This window comes from Rhinolophus sinicus, linkage group LG02 (assembly GCF_036562045.2).
Source record: "Rhinolophus sinicus isolate RSC01 linkage group LG02, ASM3656204v1, whole genome shotgun sequence".
In the NCBI taxonomy this organism is placed as follows: Eukaryota; Metazoa; Chordata; class Mammalia; order Chiroptera; family Rhinolophidae; genus Rhinolophus; species Rhinolophus sinicus.
In genome coordinates this window covers 125,359,058-125,380,634 of record NC_133752.1, presented here as the reverse complement: position 1 = coordinate 125,380,634, position 21,577 = coordinate 125,359,058, and the positions used below count along the sequence as shown (strand labels likewise).

Genomic DNA, 21,577 nt, shown 5'->3' with positions numbered 1-21,577 from the left:
CCAACCCCACCTCATACATTTCAATTATTAAGAAGTTCAGTAAAACAAAGTTCATGGAAATTCCTCTCTCATCTGTGGCATTTTTTTACTCATTAAATTATACTTTTGTTTAGCCAATCAGAATAAAGTTTAGTTCCTTCTATTTGTTTAGATACCCATTTTATGTTGTTGTTTGTTTAAATATGTCAAGTCATCAACCTTTCACTGGAAGGTTGCTGTTTTAGTAACCTATCTTCATGGTTTATCATGATTTAGATTATTTTCCTGATTTGCAAAAAAACAAAACAAAACTTACCTACGTGGCTTTATGATTACTGGGGTTTATGTTTCTTTTCCTTTTTTTTCATCTCATCACCTCAGTGTAACCACCAAGCTTTATAAATGGCATTAACATTCTTCCTGTTACTCAGGCCCATAATCTGCCAACTATTCTTTCTCTGTTTCTCTTGGATTGGCTGCTTCTCACTCCCATAGCAAATAATTTGGGCCCCTCCATTTTGAATCTTGCAACAGAATTTTAGCAATAACTTTGAGCTGTTATTCTTGCCTTCAGGCTCTATATTTCAGTTGCTTCTTTGTTCAGGCTGATCTCCAGTTATCTTTCAAAATCTTAGTTCTGGTGTTACCATTCCTCTGCTCAAAAGCCATCATAGGTTCTACAGAATAAAGTTCTTCACCTTCTGGGCTTACCTACTATCTCCTCTCCAGCTGGAGCCTCCACTGTTAATGTGCACAAGTAGGAGGCAACAGAGAAAGAATATGGGTTTTGTGGTCGTCATACAGGGTTTTAAATCCTGGCTCTGATGCTTTAGTGCTATGTACTCTTTTGTGTAAGTTAGTTAAGCTTTTGAGCCTCAGTTTTTTTCATTTGAAAAATGGGGACCATAATTCTGGCCTGAAAGGGTTGTGTCAAAGTAAATGAGGTAGATGTTAAAACCTACTCATGTAAGTGAGTAGGCATAATAAATATTAGTTATCTTTTCTATATTGTGCTCTCCTCAGGTAGAGACAGATGAAGCCCAAAGTCGGAAGACCTTCTTCTTTCCATCTCTAACTCCGATTTGCATGTATCTTGAATAGGACATTTAGCTGTAGGCCTCAGTTTTGTTATCAGAGAAGTAACTGCCTAGGGTGTTCATCAATAACCAAGGTGGAAAGATAGCCACCCCCTGTCTCATGGGGCTTATGAACATGTCATCCATGACCAATAAGTGTTCACATTTTTGGTTGAACATTTCAGAATTGACACACACACACAAATCTGAAATTGAAGATACTCTTGAAAAAAAAAATCAGAAAATCTGGCCATTGAGTTATATGTCTTTGTGTAGAAAAAAGCTCCCTTTATGGAGGTGTATCGTCTCTCCCTACCTAGCTTCACAACTGAAACAATCTGCCTGGCCCCCAAAAGTACCAAAGATTATGGCTCTTGCTTTGTGGGCACAGTCAATTTCCCTGGAGCCATTGAAAATGAATTCAGGAGTTTGCTTCACATTCTCAAAGGAGACTGAGAACCAAAAATAGTTGTGAATCATTTGGCTAAAAGATATGTAGTGTTGCTTCCAGATCCAATGGAAATATAATTATTTAAAGTTTTTAGCTCCACACGTTTTAACAATCTCTGCTTTTAAAGCCACAGTCATGTTGAGGTCATTGATCAACCTGAATCTTTGGATGAAAAATCCTATGACCAGTCATTATTGGGTCAGCCGAGGTAATAAATGATTGAACTTTCTACATGATCTGACTCAAGATCAACTTTAGTCATGAAGATGGCCAAAATAATTTGGTGTCAGTTCTCAATTTTTAAGATACACGTATGTCTTCAACCAAAGTTGAAGGGAAGGAATGTGAGGGAGTTGTGTGGCATTACCAGTGCTTCTCTTGCCATTCTCTGTCTATCGTATACCTTATATACTTCAGCTGCCCCGTTTCCTGGTGAGCCATGCATTTTCCCCCTGATTTTGTGCATACGGTCCTCTTTGCCTGAAACGCTCCCACCCCATCGCTTTAGTAAACATCCATTTATTTCTCATCTTCTTTCAAATTACATTAAATTTAACAAAACTAGTCATCTGTATATTATTTTATGCCTGCCTTTATTAGCATGTTGTTACAATGATTTGTTGCCTTTGACTCTCCTAGTCTGAGTTCTGGTATCTGGTATATACAGTGAGTGCCGCATAGTAGGCTCTCATTAAGTGCTTGTTGGATTTCATGTGGCTAAGCAGAGAGCGTACATGCATTCCAGGGAGGTGGAGCAGTGTGAGCCAAAGAGTGAAGATATTTGGGGACCATGAGAAACACAGAACAAAGTATTCTTACGTTTATAAATAGCTAAACATAAGATTAGAAAAACTACTGTAGCCAATTTCTGGAGACTCATCTGTTAAATTGTTTAGAATCATCCTTCCATGGGGACACTGGTTCGGATCCCTTTGTGGTCTAGAGATGAAGGATGTTCCTGGGGCAAGGTGGTAATGGAAATGTAAAGGAGGCAATAGTTTTAAAAATAATGTGTAGAGAAAATCGGTAGTTCTTTGTGACTGATACTTATATAGGGTTCAAAGAAATGGAGGAATCAAAGATAATTCCAAGATTTTGACTGGGATTGTCTTGAAGAATAATAATGAATAATACCATTCACAAAGTAGGAAAAGCAGCAGAGGGAGCTGTTTGGGGAAGCGATGCATTCTGTTTTAGATGTATTGTGTTTGAGGTCACCCAAGTAGAGCATATATGCTCACAAACAGACACAAAACTACATCTAGCTTTAGGTGGTTCATAGGCTTCTTTGGCTCTTGCACCTCAGGATAAGAGGTTGACATCATTATTAGTGTTACAGAGCTCTGAATTCAACTTTAGACCAACACTTGTGCTCATTCTTCATTTTTTCTTGTAACTTTTTGTTCCTTATTGTGGTATGTTTACGTATTTTCAAACATTTATTTAATTAATCTTTATCAAGTGCTGGAATAGTTCTTATGTGAGGGGAATCAGCACCAATGTCAATTACTAAATCTTAATTCTTCCCTCATACTTGATAGTTTAAATCAAAGTGGCAAATTTAAACTTAAAGTTTAGGTTGGCATTTTATGTTTATTCTCTCGGAGCCATGTTGAATAATGGCCCCTAAAGAGTAAAATTGATCTGATTTTTATGGATTATGTGCATCATTACAAAAAGTAAAGAACAAGATCCGCTGGAGGTGCAGTAGGAACTAAGTAGAGAAAACTTTATATTTAATGCAAATTCCTTTTTTGCATGTTCCCTTTTTAGCAAATGATTATAACTGAATTTAGTTGTGCGATAGTAAAATAAACACATACCTGTTTTGTATTAATGTTGAAATGTAAACAATAGAGTTTAGAATAAGAACAAGAGAAGAAATTAAACTCAAGATAATGAAATGCCCAATGGAAAAAAAAGTACAATTTTAAGGGAGAGGTGTGACTTAATTTTATTCTCTCAGTGTCCCTTATTAGTAATTTAATTGTACTTAAAAATTACAGTTTACCTAAGATAAAAAGTCCTTTTTGTGTCCTGCCACAGAAACAACAATAATAATAATAAAAGTCTTTTTCTTGAAAGCCTGGAAGTCTAGGCCCAAGTCAATGCATAGAGAAGAAACACTGGCTTTCTCGGTAAGAGGCTGTTAGTTGCTAAGCTGCTGCATCGCCAGGGTGCTGTGGGCCAGTGGAGCCTACTGTTCAGCAATGACTTTAAAGGAGGAAATGAAATGTTTGTGATAGGAACCGGAGGAGAACAAGCGATTGATTCCTAAGCACTTACTGCGCTGAAATTGGTTCATTTCTGAGATGTGCTTTACACTGATAACATTGATTTTTAAGGTTTTACGATCTAGAATTTATTTTGTATTTTGCTAACAATCACATTGGTTTATTAAATTTAAATTTGTTTTTCAGAATATAGCTACAAATATTTACTTATTAAATGCATCTAATTTTAAATGGAGTTTGAAGTTCTTGTGTTTTTAGCATTCTGCTATCTCTTGGTTTTAGTTATTTTCTAAAAATAGAGACTTTTTTAATAATCGGAAATTAAAACATTATAGTTAAGCAAACTTGAAACTCTTCATCAGGTCTTTCAGGCATAGTGAAGATAGAACCTATCTACCAAATTTCACATCAAATTCAGTAAGAAGTATCATTAGTACTAAAATTCTCTCCAGTGCTTGAAAGCTGAATCTAGGATAGTGCCCAGGACTAACCACCAGGCTCCCACACACTGAGGAGTTCTTGCTTTCAGTCTCCCAGAATGTCGTACGCAGTATTGACCATTGGACTTCTCTGTTGGGTCTCAACTTGCAGCTCACCTGTCCCTTAGTGGCGCCTTGGTGCTAGTGACTGAGGTCTTCCAAACCTTTCTCTCGGCAGGTCCCACTATTAGAAACCGAGTGTCTATACTGATCTTTGTTTCAAAGACTTCTCTAGAAGCCTCTATGGTGTTCTGGGCCTAAATATTTGAGTATTTTCCACCTCATATTCCAACAAAGTCGATACTCAGCTACTTATTTGGACTTCATGGTTTGGGGGTTGCCCACTATGTTCTAGCCTGTGTTAGGATGGTGTGTGTGTGTGTGTGTGTGTGTGTGTGTGTGTGTGTCTGCACACGTTCACATCTGTGTGTCATTAGTACTTACATATACATATATATGAATATATACATATGTGTGTATATGTGTGTGTATATGTGTATATTCTTTAAAACAACATTACAAAATAAGTATTTCCCCCATTTTATGGGTAACGCAAGTCTTAGAACAGATAAATAAATTACTTATGACCACACAGGGATATACAGTCTGAGAACCAGAATTCAAACCTAATTCTTGCTCATTCATTTACTTATTCATTCATTGAGTCCTTACTAAATATCAGACATCATTCTAGGTTCTGGGGATACAGCAGTGAACAGAAATCTGTGTTTTCTTGGATTTTACTTGCTATGTCAGATGGTGATAATGCTATAAAAAATTAATGAAAGATCAGAGAGGATGAGCTTTGAGTGGCATTGCAGTTTTAAATAGGATTGTCAGAGAAGTTTCCACGAAAATGGTGACATTTCAGCAAAGACCTGAAGGAAGTGAGAGAGTGAGCCTGAAAATATCTGATAGAAGATGGTCTCAGGCAGGTAAAAACAAGTGCAAAGTCCCGAGTAAGCGCAGTCCATGTGGCATCTCAGTACAACTGTAACTGGCAATTGCTGAGCCCCTTGGAATCCACACCGAACGTTTGTTTTCCACGTGCTTTGTGAATGATAAGATATCCTGCCCCACAGATGAATCACAGATTGTAGCAAATTAGCTTTATTCAGGTTCAGTTATTACCTTGCACATAGTAGGCACCTCTGAATTGTTTAGTCAAGTCTGTTTTTGATTTACCAAATCAATTTCTAAATTGCTGTTTCTTTGTATGATATTTTTATTTTCCTTCAAATTAAACTGTGAAAGGGGTCTGTTAGAGTTAAAATACTATGGCTAGGTTTTCCTATTTTTATATTTAATTTTATTTTTATAAATAGTCACACATGAAAATGCTTTTGAAATGGTTACATGCACTCTATATATTCAATGTGATGTTAATATTAGCACAATGAGAACATGTGTGTCCATTCTATATTAATTATATTGATTCTTTACAAGAGCCTGCTTTACATGTTGAAATAACATGTTTTTTATTTCATATGCAATTATAAATTACCCTAAAGTAGCTTAGGCAGAAGTTTCTGAGCATATAATTGGGTGATACAAATTGATTTATTTTAAAAAGCAACACTGTATTCTATTTTCTTCTTTGCATAGATGATAGGATTATACCAGGGGTGCCAAAAACTACGTATACGCATTTTAAGAGATGTTATCTATGCTCAAGCAGTAGTTTGCTGTAATCAGAAGTGTCTGGACGCTGATGGTAACCACTTTGAGCACCTCTTGTAATTGCAAAAGCAAACATGACTTGGATTCATCTTTTGTTATCGGTATCTATTGAGTATTACAATCTTAATACAGTTTTTTTCTTTTCTTAAAATGTGAATACATTTTTTGGCACCCTCTGTAGATATATTCAAACAGCCATAAAATTGAACATATCCCATCTATAATTTTCATAGTTCAGCAAGACAGATATAACTTTTTGTTGAAGTCTACCAAGCAAGTACAAAGGATTGAAACAAAGTCAACTGTTACGGAAGCCAAAGCCTTAAAATGTGTAATTAAATTTGCATTGAATATAAGTAAATTTCCATTTTAGAAAACATGTTCAATTCAACTCGGCCAACACTTGTTGAGCATATGTGCTGTAGGGGTTTTACCGGTAAGCAATCACCCGGGAGGCTATTGCAGTGGTACTAGTGAGAGTGACTAGAGTTTGAACCATGGCAATGATTGGGGTGGTCCCACATGGAAGTCATTTTTACATTAGGATTGATGAGGGGCTGGATATGTAGGTGGGGGGCACGGGGAACATTTAAAATAAAGACGTAACTTCAGCACTGGGTGTGGGATGACACTATTATACAAGATCGGAAACAGGAGAAAGGAAAGGTTTGGTGAGCATGAGAGTGTTCGGTTCAGTTTTGAACCTTCTGAATTGGAGACATCTGTAGGATGTTATGACTGCAGAACATTTCTGTGTTCTTGCAAAGATTGTTATGAAGAGGGCACTGTTGATTTCTTCTTGAAATTCTGGGTGTGGGACTGTTCTAGGCCATGTGGTAATAGCTATAGTGACCTTGCCCTAACCCCTGTAACACAGTTAAACCTCAGAATTGAGCACGTAATTGCATTTTATCTTAGGTTGGATTCTAAATGTTCTACATCACTCTCTTCTCACCTTGTGATTATAAACATTGGGGTTGAGATGAGGTTTTGTGCTGTTCTAATGAGCTCAGCATTGCTAATGAAGCCCTCTGTGATCTCTGCCTCCACCGAATCTTAGAACTTGTTTCTTTCTCCCAGTATAGCTGGTGGTGTTGTAATAGCAAGTGTACTGAGGAATTGCTTTCATTCATCCCTCCATCCATCCATCCCTCCCTCCTTCCGTTCCCTACTGAGTGCCTGCTGTATGCAAGGTATTTGTTGCTGTACAACCGGACATGAAAGAGTACTGTTTTGTTTCTAGATACAGATACCACAACAAAGTCTTAGCACAAAAACTTTTTATTTCCTTCTCAGAGATTTATCAGTTGTCTTAAATGTAGAAATTACTTTTTTAATATTGTGAAACCTTAAGATCACTTCTGGTAGAGAGGGAGATGTTGAGGGGAATGAAGAAAATGAAAGAATTAAGAAGATAAACAAAGTGAAGATGAACTAGCTTAAGATATTACATGTATTGATCTCTGCCAGAGGCAGTTCTTGCTAGAGCGGAACTCCTGTGAGATCTGCCAGTCAGATCTGCCTAGCACTTTTCTTAACTGTTGTCTTGCCAGATTTCGTCTGTGGTCCACTGAACTTCCTGCTGCGACGAATCGAATGTGGGAATTAAGAGCAAGATCGAACACTGCCTTGCTTCACGTACCTTGCCTCTCAGTGCCTGGGTCAACCTGGCTAAATTGCAGACTGTCTCAATTTCTTTCTCTTTAAGTGGGGATAAGAGCAGTACATAACTAGCTTATAGGACTCTTCCATTAAGTGTGAGCAGTTAAGCACAGTGCCAGGCGCATAGAATATGTGCAACACATGTTAGCGATAATACTGGTGACTTACTGTGAGTCTCAGCAGTACTCAGGCTTCTGTAAAGTGCTACATGACATTCAAGGAAAATAAGATACTTAGTTTTGAAATTTTACTTTTATTAAACATAAATATTATATATGCATTCATTGTTTCTATTTTATTTTTAGTTTGGAAACTATTCATTTCTTCACCTTGAGATTTTCATGATCCATTATGTGTATATATAACTTTTCTGTCTTTCCTTGAACATTGGTCTCTGCTGTTAAAAAGGATACTTAGAAATTTCCTGATCTCATATCTACAGAAAATAACTTCTGCCCTGCCCTTTGCTGCCCTCGCTTTCTGATGCCCAATTAACCCAGGTTATAAGAAACCTCTGTGGAATAATGGTACAGGGTGTAGAAAAACTAAGAGTAAATACAACAAAGCATGTAATAAAGCACAACAGGTACTTCCAGTAGAGGGAGATATTGGCAAAATAATCAAGCCACATAATATGCAGGTGCAATGTCACCAAATTTAAAAACAGAGCTATCACTGTGTTAAAAAAAAAAAAAAAATCTAACTAATTAAGAATTAACTAAATAGAAGTTGAGTAGCCCTGTGGTTTCTGTTTTGCTAGTTGCCAAACCCAAACTCTTTATACAAGTACCTAGGGAAGGACCGTGAGGACTATGTGCAGCGTTGCCGCACAGCTTTTCTCACAGCTTTTCTCTCAGCGCTGTTTCAGAGATGGAAGCAAAGATAGGACCAGTCACACATCCGTGTGTGTGTGTGTGTGTGTGTGTCTCATAACAAGTTACAGCCTCGATTACTTGAAAACAAAGAAAATACAGAAGCTGTATTTCCATAATTCAAAAAGATGTTTTCACGGAACTCTAGACTATCTGAATAAACTGGTGTAGCTCTAAATGACATAGACAAATGGACATAATAGAACACTGTCCTTTTTATAAAAGTAAACGTTATTTAAAAAATATCTGTAATTTAGATCTCCAAATTTCTGAAATTACTGGGAGGCCTATTATGAAAAGCAAATTAACAACATTTAATTCGGCTTGAATTGGAATTTTCTCAAGTATTTTCGGTAGGATAGTTAAGTTGATTTGAACCTTTACTTTTCCAACAGAAACATCACATTTCTTTCTGTTGGCAACATTGTCCAATAACTGACTAGTCTAACAGTCCCTCTGCACTTTGAGATTTAATACTCTTATTCTATCACACGCGGAGAAATTGCTGCCCTGGAACTTGGGGATGTTGAGACTGCCCTTAAACATGAGAGTCTCACTTAATAGTTGACTGAGTTTTCCCCTCTGTATCGTGCCTAAATATTTTGATGTGCATTTTATTACTTTTGGCTGCATTAGTAAATTCAGTTTGTAAAATGTCCAAAGAACTTTATATCATATACAATATATATCTTAAATCACTAGAGTAATTTTGTAGTTTAAATTTGCACTTAGTTGATTTAGAAGTAGAAGTTACACTTCTCTGCCAATTTCATTCTTATTAATTAATTTGGTAAACAGTATCATCAACAACTTAATAGATACTAGCTTTACAAAGATACTATCTTAAACAAGCAGTTTGTATTTGGAATTCTGCAAGCCTTCATCATTTTCCTTGCTTTTAATTTTTGCTAAGGGGCATCATTATTCTTTGTGTTTAAGTGAGTTTTTATAATTTCGTATGGAGGATCGATCCACTGTCGTAGGATTGACTTCATAGCTATAGTATAGTTTTTCTGGTAGAACCAAAGTTGTCCCACTACAGGCAAATTGGAATACCCTTTTTTAACCTTTGTTAATAAATTAATATGCATTACAAGCAGCCATAGAAAAATGAGATTGAATAAATAAAAAGCGCATCTATCAGAGAATCTATGTGTATCCATTAGAAGAGACAAGGTTATGCTGCAGCAATAAGCTCCGTGACTAGAAACAATGTTTACTTTTCATACATGCTGCCTGTCCATGGTAGCTTGGCAGCACTGATATCTTTGCTGCAGTCACTTGGGGACTCAGGCTGAGGAAGGTTCCATCTTGATACATTCTTCAACTGTTAACAGTTCTGCGAAAAGAAAAGTAGTGGGTCTTTCGATACTCTTAAAGGCTTTTGTCTGAGAATGACATAGTTCACCCTTGGTGAGATGTAGCCACTCCTGAGTTCAATAAGGTGTATGATCATCACACAGAGAGGGCACTGGATGTGGCAAATAGTACGACAATTTACCAGAATCTTCTAAATGAATGAGCATTGGGAAATTATCAATAGTTGCCATACTAACCGTATAGAATGTCTGGTTTAAAATTGACCATGGGAAGAAAATGAAATATTTTCACCAGATCGTAACTTGATTAGTTTTAGAACTCATATTGAGATCAGTGCATGGAACGCATACACGCACCCCACTTACAATTCTACATGTTTCAAATGATGCAGGAACTATTTTACAGTAACATTGACACCCCCACACCCCCGGGGGTATTGGCATTGTTCCACATGCTGTGTGGACAAGGAATAACAGTGTTAAGGGGTCTGACCTCCTTTAAATCCACATTTGTAGGTCAGCCAGGACCATTCATAAATTTAATGACCACATTACAGTTTAGCAGGATTTTAAACTTTTTTCTTTCTTTTTTTGTCTTGTGGCACAAAAAAGGCCAAATTTTAATTTGGAGTTTAAATATATAACTGTGTACTGGATTAAGAGAAAACTGAGTACTACAAATAGCTAATAGTTTAAATAACAAATATAGTGAAACCAGTAGAGATATTGCCAAAATACACACCAAAATGAAAATATTGTAATTTGTTGTAAAGAGCAAGTCTTTTTCATTTATTTTTTAATCTCACACATTATAACTATTACTTAATTATTGTTAACATTTCCTGACTTCTTAAATTTTTTTTATTCTTTTTATTTTAGGTCTTACTGATTTTCCCAAAATATTTTGTGAAACTTCCCAGAAGCTGTTGAGTGTGGAAGCCTTTGCTCTAGCTGCGAAATATTACTCACTACAGAACTTGGGAGTATGTACTCCTTTTGAACAGTTGCTTGTAGCCCTGAGAGGAAATCAAACCCAGAAAACTGGTGGGTGTGTCTGTGTGTATGCATGTTTTTAGGCACTTGGAAGCAATATATTGTTCATGTATGTATATCTTTCCAGCATATTTTTAACTTAGTGTTAGACCTTATATGGTGAGCCGAGATTGACGTGCGCTAAGTGGGTTTTCTTATGCACCATGTTAAATAGAACAACTTCATATAGATTTACACATTTTTTTTCCTACATTGTAGTACAGTTATCAATATATTCCTCTATAGTTACGTTTTATGTGTCAGGGAACATTTTTAATAACGTTCTGTGGGTGTTCGTATTTATGTTATTAATTCAAATTGATTCATAGCAGCTAAACTAATACAGATCTATCATATTAGACACCACAATAGAATATTTATATTATTTATATTATTTTTATATTTAATTACAGAAAATATGAACATCAAGTGGTGGTTCTTACTAACTTTTATTTAACAGAAGTATTTTAATTTTGTTTTTTGTTGTTTTGTTTTGTTTTTTTGTTCAGGTGAAAATGTGAAGCCAGATGAATTTATGAATTTGAAAAAATCTCATGAAGTTCAGGCAATGTCAGAGCTGATCAGTAGTATTGCTGATTACTATGGAATAAAACAGGTAAGAGTATTTCCCTTTATTTTCAGGCATTGATATTATTGCCACTTTTTTGTATCATTCAAATTTTCTTTTCTGCTGTCACTGTTTCGCCTTTCAAATGTCATTAAATAATAGCCGATGTGAGATGTCAGATCCTTTAAAAATGCTCATTCCCCAATACACTGTAATTATAACAAATTGATACTAAAAATAAGACACGACTGTTAATGCTTTACCACAAATTGCACTCTTCAAAGTGGATAGAAGTTAAGGGTGATTTTCTTAGATGTGCTGTAACTCCAACGTGAGGCTACCTTGTGGGGATGCCATTCTGCACAACTGTTGGGCACGAGGTGTTCTCAGGACCTGGGTACCAAGCTGTGGTCTGGGACACCTGCCTCGTTACAGTAACAAAGAAACTAGGTTTTAGCACTTGGATTCTTTCATACAGTCAGAATGGCAATGCATTCCTGTTGCGAAAAATAGCTTTTGTGTAAGGTAGTGATGTCTGAAAACAGATGTTAAAATAAAATCAAAGATTGCCTGGGCCTATAAAAATAGTAAGTTATTTTTCTTTTCTCTGGCTTATAAAAATAATAAGTTATTTTTCTTATCCCTATGAGAACATCTATGGGGGTAATGGAGGATTTTCCCTCTTTCAATTTTTATTAGGTGTTAGAATCTTTTCCATGCATTCTTCCAGACTAGCAGAGAGTTTTAGGATGATTAGAAAGCTATCACAGCTTGGGCTAGGAGTGCAGGGCCGCTTGTGACAACATAGATCTCTAGGATAGGGGCCAGAGGCAAGAGCTAAGGCAACAGTTTTCAACTCCCCCCCCCCCCCCCCCCGTGTGGCATTACCTAAGCAGTACCTCTCAGGATGAGTAACAGGCTCACCATGGCCGTGATACTCAGCTGGAGCAGAAGAGGCAAGTGTCCAATGAAACTCAACTATTGCCATGCATATCACATAGATGAGTATTAGAAACATATAATTGAATAGGAAAAATAAACAACTTACAGAAGACTACATACTTCATGGTACCATTTTTTAAAAGCTCTTAAGTAAAATAATGGTATATTCTTAATGCAAAAAATACATAAAAAAACTATTAAAGAAACAAGGGAATCATAAACAATAATTTGAGAATGTACCTCTAATATGGGAAGCAGAGAGATGCATTATGGAAGGAAAACCTAGTTATATGCCATGGAAATGCTAATATTCCAGTTCCTAGGGTGGCTGGTGGGTTCATGGGTATAGCAGATGTTGCTGGACGCCTCACGGGATACTCTGGGGCCTGACCATTTCATGGCGTGCCAGCCTGCTCTCCACCTGGCCATATCTTCATTTCTTTCCTTTCCCTGTGGAGTTTCTCTGGCTGCTGAAACAAGGCATTGCTTACATACAAGTTCTGGGAATCAATTCCTCCCTAGGAGTAGCCTTGAATCAATGATTCATACCAGTTGATACACAGTTATATCAGCTCTGACATTTCAGGTGGGTGATTCTGCTGTATGTGTCCTGCACTAGCTCTCAGCTTCCCAGTGCAGTTAAACCCAAGTTGCCCTAAAGTGGTAGCTTGATTAGTAACACACCATTTATTGGGCTGCCCTCCTTTGTCTTTTTCTCTTCTCTATGTCCCTACCCTTCTTTCACCTGCCAAATGAATCACTTACACTTAAATCTTTTGCTTGTTGTAGAATCTGCTCTCTGGTGACCCAGACTAAGATAAGGGGTATTTATTGTTGTGCTTCAAAACATTTTGACTTTTTCTAAATTTATTTAAAAATATTTATTCTTTTATTTATATGAAATATTACATATTAATAACTTTAAATTTAAAAAGGAGATTCATGTTATTTCCAAAGTGCAGAAAATTTTTTTTTGAAATAGCTTAATGTATCATGTTAGACCTGCTTTAAGGAAACTTTTTTAAAACAATAGAGATTGTTCCTAGTGAATGAAATAAGCTAAAATCAAGACTTAACAGGGTCTTTCTCTTAAATCACTGAAGAGCAATATTTGCTTCTCAGTAGTTAAGTTTAAAATGTATTATATATGTACTACTTTTACTTTTTTTTTATTTAATTTATTGGGTTGACAATTGTTAGTAAAATTACATAGATTTCAGGTGTACAATTCTGTATTACATCATCTATAAATCCCATTGTGTGTTCACCACCCAGAGTCAGTTCTCCTTCCATCACCATATATTTGATCCCCTTTACCCTCATCTCCCACCCCCGAACCCCCTTACCCTCTGGTAACCACTAAACTATTGTCTGTGTCCATGAGTTTTTGTTTCTCATTTGTTTGTCTTGTTCTTTTGTTGTTTTTGATTTATATACCACATATCAGTGAAATCATATGGTTCTCTGCTTTTTCTGTCTGACTTATTTCGCTTAGCATCATACTCTCAAGATCCATCCATGTTGTCACAAATGTTCCTATATCATCTTTTCTTACCACCTAATAGTGTATATATACCACCATTGTGTATATATACCACAACTTCTTTATCTATTCATCTATCGAAGGACATTTTGGTTGTTTCCATGTCTTGGCCACCATAAACAAAGCTGCAATGAACATTGGAGCACACATGTCTTTATGGATAAATGTTTTCAGATTTTTTGGGTAGATACCCAGGAGAGGGATTGCTGGGTCATATGGTAATTCTATTCGTAATTTTTTGAGAAACCTCCACACTGCCTTCCATAGTGGCTGCACCATTCTGCATTCCCACAAACCGTGTATGAGGGTTCCTTTTTCTCCACAGCCTCTCCAACACTTGTTACTGTTTGTCTTATTGATGATAGCCGTTCTAACTGGGGTGAGGTGATATCTCATTGTGGTTTTTATTTGCATTTCTCTGATCATTAGTGATGTTGAGTATTTTTTCATATGTCTATTTGCCATCTGTATGTCCTCTTTGGAGAAATGTCTCTTCAGGTCATCTGCCCATTTTTCAATTGGGCTGTTTGTTTTCTTGCTGTTGAGTTTCATGAGTTCCTTGTATATTTTGGATATTAGCCCCTTATCGGAGGCACTGTTTGCAAAAATCTTCTCCCATTCAGTTGGTTGCCTCTTTATTTTGTCGATGGTTTCTTTTGCTGAGCAGAAGCTTTTAAGTTTCATATAGTCCCATTCGTTTATTTTAGCTTTTACTTCCCTTGCCTTTGGAGTCAAATTCATGAAATGCTCTTTGAACCCAAGGTCCATAAGTACTTTTACTTTTAAAATGCAGACTTAATAAATATAGATTTCATGGGGATAGATGGAAACCCTGAAATACTTAACTTTACTAGAGACCATAAGGAGCTAGAGAGAGAAGGTAAAAAATATATATATGTATATATATATATATATGAATGTGTCATATATATGTTAAAAAAACATATATATATATATATATATATATATATATATATATATATGGGGTTTTTTGCCTCGACCATATTGCTCCCTGCACATCAAAAACCTTAGCCTCTCTCATTCATACTACAATCCAAAAATATTTTCATTCGTTCTTACTGGCATGCATTCATTTAACAAATATTTCTTTAGCTCCTACCATGCGTCAGGCACTGTTAAAAATACTGCAGATAGGGTAGTGATCAACAAAAAATATCATTGCCCTTATGGCATTTATATTCTACTGAGGAGAGATAGATGATAACATGGTTATAAGTATATTTTATTGTATATGTTGATACACTTTAAAGAGAAGAAAATAAAAGGAAAGGAATGGGAGAGTCCTAAGTCAGGGATGGGAGATTAAAGTTTTTGACTAGGAAGGGAGGAGCAAGTAAAACTTCATTGTAAAGGTAGCATTTGAGTTCAGACCCCCTTCAGGCGGTAAGAGAGTTACCCATTCCAATATGTGGACAAAAAAAGAAAAACCTTTTTAGATAGAGAGAAGAATACATTCAATGACTCTAAAGTGGGAATATGCCTGGGGTGTTCTTGAAAGAGCAGGGAAGCCAGAATTAACTAACTCCAGTGGAGAGAGTGAGAGCAGAGTAGTAGCAGCTGAGGTTGGGGTGGTAGATGGCAGGTGATGAAGCTGCAATATCTTCGAGGCCATTGGGATGGTTTGCGCGTTTATCCTGAATGGGATGGGAAGCCATTAGAGCCCCTGGGTCATTCTGGCTGCTTTGCTGAGCAACGTTGTGAAACAAACATTTCCATTCCTCGCCATAGTCTTTGTAGATATTCAGCCTGGTTCTTTTCAGAAATTAGCTCCTACCTGAGCATTCACTTCTAGAATTGAGGCAATAACCCACTAGGAAGTTACAAAGAAAGTTAGTAGCAGGAGATAATATCAGAGAGGTGATGGGACATTTTGCTAAGAGGAGTAGTATGATCCGACTTTGTTTTGCCCTCTTGAGAATAGACTCAAGCGAGGAAAGGTGGGAGCAGGGAGACCATTGAGGAAGCTATTGGAGTAAGCCTCGGTTAGGGTGCAGTTGGTATGAAGTACCCGTGGTAAGATTATGGATTTGCGCACACTTACATGGAGAGTATGAGAGGAAGAAAGGAGTCCTGGTCTCCACCTGAAAGTGTGGAGATATCATTAACTGTGATGGAGAAGATTAGGGGAGGGACAGGTTTTACAGAGCATATCAAAAACTTAATTTTGAACGTGTTAAATTTGAGATGCTTATTAGACATTTAAGTGGAAATGTAGGTAGATTGTTGGATATACGATATGAAGTTCTTGGGAGACCTCTATACTGGGTTATAAATTTGAAACTCAGCCTAGAATGGTAATTAGAGCGCCAGGTCAGTCCACAAACTATAACTCTTCTATCTAAAATATAGTACCATACTAATACTATTAAGAAATGTAACCACTATGTGTAACAATGTTTCTGTGAGAAAGTCTCCTGAACAGATTTAGGAAACTAGGAAGATACCTCCCAACAGGCATTTGCCTAGAGCAGGGGTGTCCAAACTTTTTTCAACAGTTTTCACCAAGGGCCATATGCGGTAAAATATACAAACAGCCGGGCCATTCACTCGAGGTGAAGTACATATTGCCTCACCTGGTTTATTTAAGTAAACTAAATATATTTTTGGAATTTACTGCGGGCCAATTAACAATGGATCGCGGGCCGCAGTTTGGACACACCTGGCCTAGAGACTCCTCTATTTTCAAACCTGTAAGATGATCCAGGATCCAGGAAAACACTATTGTGAGTAAAGGGTAGGAGATCAGGATGGTGAAAATTTTGCAATTCAGACCAGACAGTTTGAAGGCAACAAGTTGTACAGTTTATATAAGTTTTAATTGCACAGTTTTTCATTCCATTGCTAACACTACATATATTCCTGTAAGGACAGTTTGAAGGGGAAGAAAAGTCAAGTTGGGTCACTAAAGATGTAAGTGGAAGTCAGCTGACAGATTTTCTAGGAAAAGTTACTCATTACTGAAAAGGTGTTTAGATATTATATTGTGAAGACAGGATTCTTAGAGTTTCTGCAGCCATCTGAGAACCAGAGAAGTTACAAATGAGATGGCCAAAAGGTTGTTATGTTGTCAAGCCTCTGAACGGTCCAGCCACTCTACTGACAAATTCCTAAAGTGAGGTGAATTTTCTTCATTGATCAAAACTTGATGCTCTGTAACTTGCCGCCAGAATTTTCCTGATTCACGACTGTAATTCTCATTAACAAATCTGGGAACAAACTCAATTACCTCTTGGTAAAGAAACTTCTGAATTGGTGGGAACAAATATGCTGGTGTTTACAAGCAGCCCAGTGGTTGCTAGCATTAAGCTTGTCATCAGCATGGGTGACTGTTTTATGTGTAGCAGGAAAGAAAAGCTTAGCTTTCTCTGGAAATTCAGATATGGGGGGATTGATTAACAAAGCTTCTACTGTGTGGCCCTTGTGTTCATGAGTATATGTGGTGTTTTCAGTTAGATTGTAGTTCCTTAAAATCAAGTATATAATGCTTCTGTGTTGTCACAATAGCTAGCCCAGAGATTAACATTAAAAACAAAGGGTATAGGGAATTATTTGCAAAGCTAGTCACTTATTTAGAGGACATTATTTAATCAAGTCTTACCTATGAACTACTCCAATTGCAAGACACTGAAATTTCTGAGGATTTAATGATATTCATTACTTCAAATATAAGAAAGTTTCCTCATGTGGCTCATACTTATTTCAGTGTTTAATTGATTTTAGGAATTAAAGATAGATATAATAAGATTAGATAATGATTTCTTATGAGGGTATTTCTGTAATTGTCCATTTATTTCTTTCGAAAAAACATGGCAATGCAATAATAATCCTGGCAATTTTTTCTCATCATTTTTGTCTTTATTAAAGTATGATTTACATGTTCATCAATTCTAGGTATACAGTTTGATGAGTTTGGTAATTGTATGTAGCTGTGTAACCACCACCATGGTAGAAAATATTTCTATCACCATAAATAAGTTTCCTCATGCAATTTTACAAGATATTTTCTCTTCCATTCTCAAGGAACTACTGAGTTGCTTATAGTTTTGACTGTTCTAGAATATCATATAAATGGAATAAAATAGTATATACTTTTGTAGTTGTCTTCCTTCCTTTAGCACATAGCTTTTGAGAGTCATCAAGGCTGTTGTGTGTATTTACTCCTTGTTCCTCTTTCTTGCTGGGTAGTATCCATAGTATGGTTATACCACAATTTGTTTTTCCATTTACCAATTGATGGACATTTGAGTTGTTTTTAGGCTGCTGTGAATATTCACATACAGGATTTTGGACATATTTTCATTTCTCATGGGTAACTAGCCCAGAGTGGGATTTGCAGGTCATATAGTAAGTGTATGTTCTACCTTTATGGCAGGGGTGTCCAAACTGCTGCCCGCGGGCCAACTGTGGCCTGCAATCCATTTTTAATTGGCCCGCAGCAAATTCCAAAAACATATTTAGTTTACTTAAATAAACCAGGTGAGGCAATATGTATTTCACCTCGAGTGAGTGGCCCGGCTGTTTGTGTATTTTACCGCATATGGCCCTTGGTGAAAAACGTTGAAAAAAGTTTGGACACCCCTGCTTTATGGTAAACTGCAATGTGTTCCAAAGTATCTGTGCCATTTTACATTTGTATGTATCTCATTATGATTTCAGTTTGCATTTCCCTGACTAGTGATGTTGGGCATCTTTTTTTATTGGCCATTTGTATCTTATTTTGTGAAGTGTGTGTTCAAATATTTTGCCCCCTTTTTAATTGGTTGCTTGTGTTATTATTGATTTGTAACAGTTCTTTATATATTCTAGATACAAACTATTTTGTCAGATGAATGATCTGCAAATATAGTATTTCTTTTCCTTTTTAACTATGTATTTTGAATAGCAAAAGTTTTAATTTTAATGAAGTCCGCTTTTTCAATTATTTATTTTATAATTTATGCTTTTTTCTGTCCTACACAAGAAATCTTTGCCTCTTCCAATGTCACAAAGATTTTCCCATATTTTTGTCCTGAAGTTAGTGGTTTTTACTATTACATTGATCTGTGATACACTGTAAATTAATTTTGTATTTGGCATGTGATGGGCAAAGTTTTCTTTTATTTTTCTTTTTTTTGCCCCCTACAGACATCCAATTATATCAGCTCTATTTTTTGAAAAGACTATCTTCTCCATTGAATTACCTTAGCCATTCTGTCAAAACTCAGTTAACTATACAAGTGTCAGTCTATTTCTGAACTCTATTTTCATCATTGATTTATATGTCTGTTTTTATACCAGCACTATACGGTTTTGATTAGTGTAGTTTTATATTGAGTCCAAATCCATGTAAATCTTCCAACCTTATTCTTTTACAAAATCGTTTTGGTTATTCTAGGTACTTTGCCTTTCTGTATGAATTGTAATATCTGCTTGTCAATTTCTGTAAAAAAAAAACCACAACAACCATGCTGGGATTTGGATTAGGATTGCGTTGAATGTGTATGTCAGTTTGGGAGAGTTGCCATCTTATTATTGAGTCTGCTAATTCATGAACATGGTATGTCTTTATTGAGATCTTTTAAACTTTTTCTATGCAATGTTTTATACTTTTCAGTTTGTAGGGTTCTTGCACAACCTTTGTTATATTTATTCCTAGATATTCTAGTCTTATACTATCTTAACTCAGTTGGTTTTAAATTTTATTTTCTAGTTGTTCTTTGCTACTATATTGTATATAGTCTGACTGTTCATTATTAATTTCTAATGATACTGTATCCTAACACATTGCTAAATTCACTTACTTGTTCTGTTAGGTTTTCTTGTATATTCCTCAGAACTTTCTGCAGACACAATCATGTCATCTGTGAAGAGAGTTTTATTTCCAATATTTATGTCTTTCACATCTTTTTCTTGACTTATTACACTGTCAAGAACCTCTTTTAAAAGGCTCAGTAAAAATGATGAGAGTGGTTGGTTTTTAATAGGAATCAAAAAATTAAAATAAAAAACAAACATTATACAACCATTTGTTTACTTGCTTTAAAAAAATATCAACAATGCTTTTAATTACCATCTGACTAAAATTCTTTAATTCATTCTGTTTTTCTTACTTCAGGTAATTGACCTGGGTTCTGGAAAAGGCTACCTAAGCTCCTTTTTGTCCTTGAAGTATGGCTTAAAAGTTTATGGAATCGATTCCTCTAATACCAATACTCATGGAGCTCAGGAGAGAAACAGGAAATTGAAGAAACATTGGAAAATATGTCATACTCAGTCAAAAACAGATGTCAATGGATTGGCATTCAAAATGGCGAAAGGAAAGAAAATGCAAGGTGAAATTCAGTATAAAGCAAATACTGAGGAAGTATGTAACAATAGTCCTGCAAGTCAAGAAATGATGTCTACCTCAGAGTTTTTGCCTGATTTTTCAGCCTCTGTAATTTCTAACATCAGAAAACAAATGGAAAACCTACATGTCTGTTCACATCGAGAAGAAAATTTGTGTTTTGCAAATGCCTTTTCTCTTATAGACCTTTTGCCTATTAATGCCATAGAACCTACTTCTTCCTCTCAAATGCCCAAGAGAAAAATGTCAGAAGCAAATAAAGAGAGAAGAAAAACAACATCAAAGTCAACTGAATCGAATATATATTCACCTTTAACATCGTTCATCACTGCTGATTCAGAACTACATGATATTATTAAAGATCTGGAGGTGATTTCACTTTTGAATTCCTTCATTTGGTTTATAAAAATGTGCTAAGACATAGAATTAAATTTTAGCAGTTAGCTTACTTAACCTACGTATCTTATTTGATTACATTAACCTAAAAGACCAAGAAAATCAAATTATATTTTGGCTTTCATAATTTTTACAGTTATCAATATTTGACAAAAGTACAAAAATCTGACAGTCTAACAATTACAATTTTCCAGACTAGAGTGCCTTCCACTCATTTCAAGCCTCCTAAATCAGACAGAAGCAGTAGCGCAAAACTAGTAAGCTAAATTCTTACTATGCAATTTAAGGATTGTTAAAATTCCAATCCAAAGAAACACTTACATTTTAATTTATGTTTGAAGTAAAGAGGTATCTAGGGCAGTATTATGTTTAATGTTAGCGCTGGTAATATGCAGTGTTTTTGAGCAAGAGTAGCTTCTGAGTATTCTTACGTAATTTAAACTTTCTAAATTACAAGTGTGTCAAGTTGTGTAAATTGAAAGACAGTATATCTTAAACAAAGGCAACATTGTATCTTAAAACAATATTGTAGTGGAGCTTCTAGAAATCACTGGGGTACCTCATTGCCTTAAAAAAACAAGGTAGCCTTTGACATTGTAATATTCTACTCTTGTTAAATTTTTCAGAAATTCTTCCCTAAAAATAATAAATAAACAAAAGTTACCAGAGTTCTTTATAATTTTAAATTCTTGTTTGGTAGCTGACCACTGTTTTATCATCTTGTCATTTTATAATGGGGAATTGTTTCCCTCTATATATTGGATTTCACGAGTTAAGGGAAACTGGTTAATCCTCATTAATTGTTTTTTCCTACATATGAAATCAATAATTAGATTATATTTTAACTTTTTTTAGGGTTAAACAACCCCAATTACTTTAACCTAACTTCAAAAAATAGAAATTTTGGTGTTTATTATCATATATTCATGTTTTTCAAAATCTTGTTAAAAGTATGATCAAAAGTATATGCAAACTCTTATAAGAATTTGTCTAATATA

The 21,577-nt window shown here is 35.7% G+C and overlaps 1 protein-coding gene across 11 annotated transcripts in view; it reads left to right on the top strand.

Annotated features, from left to right (window-relative positions):
- The window catches only part of METTL25 (methyltransferase like 25), a 156,716-nt gene that overhangs the window by 8,671 nt on the left and 126,468 nt on the right, over positions 1-21,577 (top strand). For 10 of the 11 annotated variants that reach the window (XR_012493908.1, XM_074325343.1, XM_074325342.1 and 7 more), the window contains exons 2-4: positions 10,632-10,796; positions 11,294-11,400; positions 19,953-20,552. Coding sequence is in view for 10 of the 11 variants with exons in the window: in XM_074325343.1 (XP_074181444.1) it covers positions 10,632-10,796; positions 11,294-11,400; positions 19,953-20,552 (872 nt within the window). In the remaining variant the exon portion in view is untranslated. The remainder of the gene's footprint in view (positions 1-10,631; positions 10,797-11,293; positions 11,401-19,952; positions 20,553-21,577) is intronic. The other variant, XM_074325347.1, reaches the window with a different exon arrangement.